We start from the raw sequence: 9,606 nt of genomic DNA, 5'->3' as shown, positions 1-9,606 counted from the left end.
TACATGTGCACACACGCATGCATGTGCACGCACACACACACGTAATAATAATAACAACAACAATAATAATAACAGTTTAGACCTAACACATTTCTGTTATCCAAGCAATTTCTATTTCTGCTTTTCTGCTTCACAGGCAAAAACAAAAACAACGCATTTCTACCCAAATTTCATGTAGTCCATGTATTGCCTTCCTTGTTCCATTCTATTTTTGTTAATGAAGATATATCCAAATATTTGTATATAAAAATCTATGATGAGAAAATATGTATATATCATATAAAATTTTCATGCCTAGGTATTTACTGTTTTCCTAAAAGACCTAATAAAATAGTCTAGAGCAACAGTCTCTCCTAAATTAAAATGTATGGTTTTAAGGCCTATTTGACATGCAATAATTATTTGTGTAGTCTGCTAGCAAAGCGTAGAAATTGCTAATGTCTGCTCCTGAAGGAAATGAGATGTGCAAAAAATTTCAAGCAAACATGAGCCAACTGTTCACACAAAAGGAGGTTGCATAAGAAATGCATTGTGCTTCTACTCAAATTTCCCCAGATCAGCATGTACTTCACATCTTTTCCACCAATTAAAATCATAAACAAATGAGCTTTTCAATGGAGGAGGACCAATGTGCTTTCTTCACAGATGGTCAGCATCACATGTCACAGTAATGGCTCAGCAAACCATTAGGTACTATATAAAAATGGTGGGACTCAGAGTGCTACCCTGCCAATTGCTTCATGTTTAGAACTGCATCTTTTCCAGGATGGATTTCCTACATAGGAACGGAGAGCTTATTATTCAACATTTGCAGAAAGACTACCGCGCTTACTACAATTTTCTAAATTTTATGTCCAGTGTTGGAGACCCACGGAATATCTTTTCTATCTATTTTCCACTTTGGTTTCAAATTAATCAGACCGTTGGAACCAGGATGATATGGATAGCAGTCACTGGGGATTGGTTCAATCTTATATTTAAGTGGTAAGACTTCTACTTTGTTCCATGTTTCCTAAAATGTATTCTTAAATTTGTGATCAGCTTAGTGATCAAGTTTCAGATGTATGTAGTTTGACTTGGAAAAATCTTCCATTCTGGTGAGATTCATATGTAGAACTTACAAAAAGTCTAGAAACAGATACTTTGAATTTTAAGTGATTGTAAAACCCTATTACACATTTTCTATGATTAACCAAGAAGTTAGCAGTACAGTAATAAGTAGATTGATGATTCTAAGGACCATTTTGGTATTCCCTGTCTAAGTACCCAAAGTACCCATAGGACTTCCCTTGAAAGGAAAAAAAATCCCTGTTTATGAGAAACAAGGATACCAAAACCCCCAATACTACCGTCCTCTCTCATGATGAGAGACTAGAACCCAAGTTCCTTCAGTGTGTTTTAATTATGAGCTTTCCCCCTTGACTCTTTCCTTGAATAATTTTTGTAAGAGAGAATAGCTCATCTCCAATTAGTCAATAGTTTTATATTTAAATATATATGAAATTTATGTCTTAAAATAAAGGATATTATTTGGTCATCGTCCTTACTGGTGGATCCAAGAAACTCAGACTTACCCAAATAACTCAAGCGCATGTCTTGAACAGTTCCCCACCACATGTGAAATGGGCCCAGGTAAGCAATTAAAGTAGTCTGTAGTTACTGAAACTATTCAGAGAGTGTTTATGCATGGTTACCATCTAATAACAGTATGATACATAGAGTATTAAAAAAATGTAAAGGGTGAGGATACTTAAAATTTATAGTAAAAAATGTTAATGAGAAAGGAAGTTTTATGAATAATCACATTCTATTTTATTGTCTGTGGAATAATAGGTTGGGATAATGCTCCCAAAATCATTTATATTTGGGCATTTACTTTCTGGAAGAATTTAATGGCTTGATATGAAAACCAGTGAAAGACAGTTAGTTAGAAAAAAATTCCCAAAGAACTACATTAAGATTCTAGAAATGCTGATTTATCTGCTGCTGAGTGACTTCCTGGTTATAGATCTTCTGAGAGGCTCATGAATGAGGAAGCATAGATGTTCTGTAAGAAAGGTAAGGATTTCCCACTATGAGTAAAGGTTACCTCTAATCTTACATTTTTATCCCGTTAGTATGTATAGCATATAAATAGGTTTCTTAGGCTGCTTTCCAATTATAAGATTGGCTTTGTTAAGAGTAACATCTTTACTATGGAAGTTGACTTTAAGAGGGTAAAAAATATTTTTAATATATGTAAAGAAAAGTACACTGTCGGGACTCAGGTTTGCTTTGCTTAGTGGGGGACATACTGGCTTCGGGGCAGAGGACTTGATTGGCGACAGAGTCTTAGACCCTGGGATCTGTGTCTTTCCAACAAGCCAATTTATTTTAAAATTCAGATGGTTTTTATACATCCCAAGGAACTAGCAGTCACATGGGATATGGCAGTCACATACAAAGATTTAGGGTACAAAGAAACAGGACATTTAGTCTGTTAGTTGGTGCCAGAAGGATTCTTAAACTTTTACTCAAGGTTATCAATGCCCATCCACTAATTTATTGGCCACAGTGTTTTCTTTCTTATAGATAAAAGCATGGTTAACTTTTAGCTTTTAGCTCAGGAGTAAACCTTTAACCTGGCCTAATCTCTTAGCTAGGGATAGCTGAGTTATTTGTTCAGGACAAGGAGATGAGCTAAGGGTTGTTGACCAAGACGCTTTCCCACAGAGCAAGGAGCCTGCACTTTTATGACCAGGCTGCTTCCTCCTGCCAGTCTAACAGTGTTCTGCAAGACAGGGATTATCAGAACCACTGTTTTCAGTGCTCCTCCCTTTAGCAGAGAATGCAGCCTGGACTTAAAAGTTTTAGGCTCACCTTACCCTAGGGCCTGGCATCCTGGTTTCCTACATTACACATTACCTTAACTCCTATGAATTTATTATATTGTATCACATCATAGTTTGTTACATAGCATAAAATTCTTGCTGGACAGTCCTTTGAAACAAAGCCTAAATGCACGAACTTCTAATGAGTTTGCTGAATATCTTATTTTTTGCTCCCATGAAAGTATATGTATATCTGTCATATCATTTAAAATACCATAATTAATTCTTTATGTCTGGCTTCCTAGATAGTGTGTCCCATCAAGCAGGGATTAAGTGTGTTTCTTCTTTGTGAACCCAATATGTGATGACTAAGTGACTGGATCAATAGACAACCTAAGAGACAATGAAATGCTATTTGGTCTATCCTAGTACTTCCTAGCATTTATTCCATCTTTAAAAATATTGCCATGGGGTATGGGGTGAAAGACAGAGGGAAGATAGAGAGAGGGAGAAAAGAGGGAGAGAAAAGGAGAGACCATTCCTACAGAGAAAAATAGATGTTTAACAAACAAGTGACTATATTTTGTTTTAAATGATAGCCTGGTATTCAATCTAAGTGAGTATCTGCTAGGTGAAAAATGAAGCACAGCACCAAAGTAAAGTGATCACAAAGAAAAACAATAGCACGGAAAAGGCATTCTGGTAGCAGAAAGGCCACATGACCACGAGCATTTTCTGCCCCTTTACAGCCTTATGAATTGGATTCTGTATTTCTTAGCAAAGATTTTCATTGCAGTGACACAACATAAGCATACAGGTAGCTGGTTGCACAATGCAGTTGTTTGTAAGTCAGCCAGTAAACCACCAGCATAGCAATGACAGCCTTTGGAATTAGAATTTTCAGATTAAGGAAAATGAATTAATTCAAGATCCAGTACAAGTATTTTACTTTTCTTGTCAATGGAAAACAATTACAATTGAAAAATGAATAAGATTGTGTTAGATCTGGATGCCATTGTCCAAAGTCTTAACTAAAATTGAATATATTGATTTCTAGAATTCAATCAGCTTGAAAATATGGAGGAAAGTTTCTTTTAATATACAAAGCATTTTATTAGAGAACTTGGCAGAAATAGATAAAGTTATGATTGATTATGTGCTATAGGTTCATGATAATCAGGAGGTGGACTTCTCATGATGCTGTGCTGTCAAAGCCAAGTAGAATTGTTCTGAGAAGCCACATTCCCTTTATTTAGCACAATAATTTTAACTCTAACCATTATTATCCTCATGAAGAATGGTCAAGTTTTTAATATATGTAAAGACAATTACACATTACCTTAACTTCTATGAATGTATTATACCACACCATAGTTTGTTACATAGCATAAAATTCTGCTTTGGGGGACAAAAGGAAAAATTTGATATTTCTAACAGGTTTTTGTTTTTATTGTTTGTTTCTTTCTTTGAAAAAGTGTTTTTGAAATTGTATATTTGAGACTCAATTAGACTCAATATCCTTATTTTATCTGCTTCTAAGCAATGTATATAGCCTATGCCCTGGGAGGCTTTTTCCTGAGTTATTTGTTATTTTCATGGCAAATATATGACCCTAGTGTCCCACTTCTGATCCTGATACTTAGCTAACTACTTTTTGAACAAATGATGCTTGTTACAGGAAGTCCATCTGGTCATGCAATGGGCTTGTCCTGTCTCTGGTATGTCATGGTAACAGCTGCCCTGAGCCACACTGTCAATCGTATGGATAAGTTCTCTATCACTCTGCACAGGTCAGCATGACTCCACTTTCTGTAGGATAGTTTTGAATCTGTGAAGTCATTTCTAAAAATTTATCTAAGTGTATTTTTGTTGTTCATTGAAATGTGCTTATTCTCTTTTTTTTCACAGCCAGTGTAGCAGAATGAATGGAAAATGAATATTTTTCTTTAAGATAATGTCCTAATCACCTAACAGCTATTGCCACTTTTATAATTGAGTTGGAAATGTTTATCTGATTAATGACTTGCTAAATATGCCTTTGGGTTTCCAAAATCCAGTTATTATTTTGGTAGCTCATAAATAAGTCATCTAAAATTACATAATGAAATATTTTTGCACGTACATTCTCTTGCCTTAAGATTAGCTGGAAGTCATGAGTCATTATTATTCTTAATTTATTTAGTAAAATTATGCTTCCTGTTTTGAATACCCAATGCTTTTAAGATCACTAGCATATATTCTAGCTGTTAAAGTCTATGTAGTTTTTTAAAATTATTCTAGAGGCAAACTTAAATTTGAATGTTAGTAGACTTAATGCTAACAGATATTTTAATGTTTAGGAGGACATAGAACTTCATGATAACTCACTATTTCTGGGAATTGAGCTGCTCTCTTCTCTTTTCTGAAATCCTTTAACTGGCATTAAAGCAATCCTGAACACCACTTTAGTCATAAATTATATAGCAGAAACACACAAAAATAAAAATATCTAAATCCAAGTAATTTATAAAAATAGCTATATTGAGTGCCAGGAATCTTCAAATGATGTTGCTGACAAGAAGACAAAAATTTAGTTATAGAAAGAAGATGTGTCAACCTTTTGAAAAAATATGGCATGTAAATCTAGGTATGGTGGTGCATGCTTTCTTTTTGGTCCTTTTGAGACAGGGTCTCCCTGTAGCCCCAGCTGTCCTGGATTCACCACGGAGACCAGGCTGGCCTCGAACTCACAGAGATCGCCTGCCTCTGCCTCTGCCTCCTGAGTGCTGGGATCAAAGGCGTGCACTCAGGAGGCAGAGGCAGAGGCAGGTGGATCCCTATGAGATTCAGGCCATCTGGTTTACATGGAGAGTTCCAGGCCAACTGGTACTATAGGAAGACCCTGTCTTATATAAACATATACATATGTATATAATAACCATACCAAATAAAATTTCTTCTAAAATAGAAAATTCCACGTTTTTTTCTAAAACGTTCCTGTGCTCCTTTGATATTTGTAACACTATTTCCTCATTTAAGAAATTTAGTGAGTGCCTATGCTTTACCTTGATATCACCAAACCCTTGTTAATTCTTCTTTCATTTGAAAAAATTCCTGCTTACTTCTTTGTTAGTCTCATTTCTCTTTAACCTTTGGTCTCTCTATAACTAAACCTTGGTCTGGTTGTCAACAATAAACCATTAAAGGATTCCTGGAGTTCAATATGACTGTTTCAAAAATTGCTGGGATTTTAATATTTTTACATTTTGTATGCATTTCTGCTTCTAGTTGAATGTATACAACATAGCCTTTTGTTCTTTATTTTCTGTATCTCACAAAATGATGACTCAGGGACCCTGAGAGTCTGTGAAATTACATCCAGTGAGGACTTGTGTGTGGAATGCTCATGAGCTTTTCACCGAACTGGCAGCTGCCTCTCCAGTATTTCTTCAAAGAAAGGCTGAGTGTGGAGGACAAAAAGGAAACACAAATGGCAGGGAATAAAAATCTATATGATTTAATCTTAATTATTCTGGTTATTTGTAATTCTTCCAAACTTGAATTTTCCTTGCTTCTTTCTCCATTAAAATGATTTTCCTTATTTCAAGGATATCAAAATGCCTTCATTTTCAGCATTAAAAATAAAATCTCAGGAGGTTGCACCAAGAAATTCAAAATGGTCTGTTAAAGTTTTGAATCCTATGGAGCATCTGAAAACATTTTGAAAACAAAAGACTCTAGAATCATATTATATCATACCTGGGAGTGTCCTCTAAGAAGGAGCATCTGGTGTCACCTGCCTCCTTTTATTAGTGAGATGGTTTCTTTGCTCTTTTACACTGTATCTGTTCTCCTATTACAGACTGACCTGGTCCTTTCTTTGGAGTCTTTTTTGGCTGATTCAAATCAGTGTGTGCATCTCCAGGGTATTCATAGCGACACATTTTCCTCATCAAGTCATTCTTGGAGTGATTGGTGGTAACTATGATCTCTTATCTTTAGTTGTGCTATTCCAAAACTTTGCTTCATTTGTCCTGTGGTGTCAGAGTGTCTCTGATAACCAGTTTTCTAATTTCAGAAGTAGCTCTGTGAGCTCATTAATACTAAATGCTATCTGGGAGCTTAAGTGGTTCAATATATCTCGCAAAAGCCTCTGTTACGTGCTGACACATTTCACTTAATGGTGTAAATGATAACTGCATGGTGTGATGGGCTTTTCCAAAGTGTGACTAAGTTGGTATATCAACCCATCATTTCAGACACTGTGCTTGTGTCTTGTTTGGGGGGCAGGGACTTCATAAAGACCCTGCAATCTGCAGCCAAGACATTCTGTCAGAATTATCTGAAGTGATTACTGCATGACTAGATTTCACTTAGTGACTGCTTTGTTTCCCAAAAAAGGTTGTGCCTGCAAAATGGGTTGTCACCCAGTGCTACCGACTCCTGACTGATCCTTCTTGTCCAATATAAGTAGTTCAAAGACAATGAGGCAAACCCACTTTCAGTGAATGCCTAAAAAGGCTTTGGGGAATTACTAGAATCTGGGTGCCTAAAGTCCTTCCCATTGCAAGTCGGAATGATTCCTGAGGGGCCCTGGGACACACAGTCACGGTCAGTATCTCTTTCCAATCCCTAGGGATGCTGGTGGCAGAGGCCTTTGAACACGCTCCAGGAATCCACACTGCCAGCCTGAGTCTGTACCTGAAGATCAACCTCTTCCTCTTCCTGTTTGCACTTGGCTTTTACCTGCTTTTCAGACTGCTTGACATTGACCTACTGTGGTCTATGCCCATAGCCAAAAAATGATGTGCCAACCCTGACTGGATCCACATTGACACCACACCTTTTGCTGGGCTTGTGAGAAACCTCGGGGTCCTCTTTGGCTTGGGTTTTGCAATCAACTCAGAAATGTTTCTTATGAGCTGCGGAGGAGAAAACTGCTACAAGCTGAGCTTCCAGTTGCTCTGTGCCATGACCTCGTTGACCGCATTGCAGCTTTACCACTTCATTAAGATCCCAACTCACACAGAGCATTTATTTTATGTGTTGTCTTTCTGTAAAAGTGCATCGATCCCATTGACTGTGGTGGCTCTCATTCCCTACTGTATACATATTTTAATGAAACCCAGTGAGAAGAAGATTAAATAGAGCTGTGCCTTCAATGCTCTGTGGTCCCAGGATCACCCTCCTCCTACATTCCTTAGTAGCAGGGAAAACCACAGACTGTGAGGAGCATCTCACCAGAGGTCACAACATGGTGGCCACATGCTCTGTCCCACCCACCCACACACACGTTTTAGTTTTTCCTTCCAGTGGCCAGCATTTAAAAAATAATATTTGACCCAAAATATTAACTTCCATATTCCCTTGACAAATGACAATATGGCAACACAGGGGTGGCATTACCCACCTAGAGACAATCGGCTGGGGCTAGATGCTGACTGCCCAGTAAGTGGAAGGACTGTCCATTTTTATCAGAGTCTTCAGCTCCTCAACAGGAGCCCCAGCGTCTGATGCCTTTATCATCTTAAGGCCTGGCTACTTCTGGCTCCTGTGGGCCGTTTAGAGGTGACCACAATCAAATCCAATTTATCATATAAGGAAATGGAAGTCCATTCAAGTCAAACAACTTGTCTGTAATGATGCTATGTTAGAACAGGAATTGGAACCCAAGACTTCTGATATGTATTTCTATGACAATGTTGTTTCTTTATTTTTAAGGAGTAAAATATCAGTAAGAAAAAAATGCATGTATTTAGATTCTATGATTTCCATGTAAGACACCTATTTTTCCAGAAATGGCATTGAAATGCCACATCCCATTTGACTTATGTCTTGAATGCAGGGTCTTTTTAAGGCCAAGAATGTCTCTATATATGAATATGCAAGTGTATCCAGTGGAAATGAGCAGACCAAGCTCCTGTCCGGACTTGAATCTCTTAACTCCAGGTCTCTGCTTTTCAGTAGTGCTTGTCAATGTTTCAATAAACCCTGCCAATGTTAATCTGCTGGAATATTACTTACCAGAAAAGCCTCAGCTCCTCACTATGGCATATCCATATTTTATTTTTATTTTTATTTTTTGGTTTTTTTTTTGAGAATGGTCTCTCTGTAGCCCCAGCTGGCCTGGAACTTGCTTTGTAGGCCAGGCTGGCCTTGAACTCACAGAGGTCCTCCTGCCTCTGCCTCCCAAGCACTGGGATTAAAGGTGTGCACCACCCCGCCCATCCCCATATTTTATTTTTAGGAGTCAGTCTTTCATAACTAGGAAAAGCAAAGTACCCTAACTCAGGAAAACTATGAAGCACTTCTGTATTGGTTAGCTGAACTAAGCCCTGTATATATTGAAATGTGATGAAAACCTACAGGTTTATTTTAGAAAAAGTTATTAATTATAGGCTATTAATATTACACCAACAATTTCTCAGTTAAGAATTTTGGGTTTTTTTTTTACTTCATTGAAATTTGGTCTTTATATTGGTAACTATCATTTCAATCAAGTTCAAAGATTTTGAGTCTGGTTTTGCTACATCTTGATGGCCTGTAATCCTCTTCAATACTTTGTGTGGTTCTTCTCAAGAATCTCAGTGCAGGCAATGATATAGTATAAATATTTGTGAAAACATTAACAGTTAAAATGAAAGATATTTGTTATTTATTAGTCCTGGAAAACAACACCTCTAAAAACTAATTATTGGCCTCTTTCCAAGTGTATTTTCAGAGAATATGCTGCTACTTTTACAAGTCACATTTAATAGCCATCTTTTTAAAAAGGTAATCGATTTCTGAGAAAAAAATCTGAGGGTAAAGTAAGATT

General features: G+C 37.0%; 1 protein-coding gene across 1 annotated transcript; it reads left to right on the top strand.

Annotated features, from left to right (window-relative positions):
• Positions 1–766: 766 nt before the first annotated feature.
• Positions 767–7,937, top strand: G6pc2 (glucose-6-phosphatase catalytic subunit 2). The gene is given in 5 exon segments (XM_029565773.1): positions 767–984; positions 1,523–1,632; positions 4,489–4,600; positions 6,652–6,767; positions 7,426–7,937. Coding segments are annotated over 5 exon segments (1,068 nt in total).
• Positions 7,938–9,606: the final 1,669 nt, after the last annotated feature.

This window comes from Nannospalax galili, unplaced genomic scaffold (assembly GCF_000622305.1).
Source record: "Nannospalax galili isolate Female #2095 unplaced genomic scaffold, S.galili_v1.0 scaffold1398, whole genome shotgun sequence".
NCBI lineage: Eukaryota > Metazoa > Chordata > Mammalia > Rodentia > Spalacidae > Nannospalax > Nannospalax galili.
Note: the sequence above shows the minus strand (reverse complement) of the source record. Positions and strands in the feature narration are given on the sequence as shown.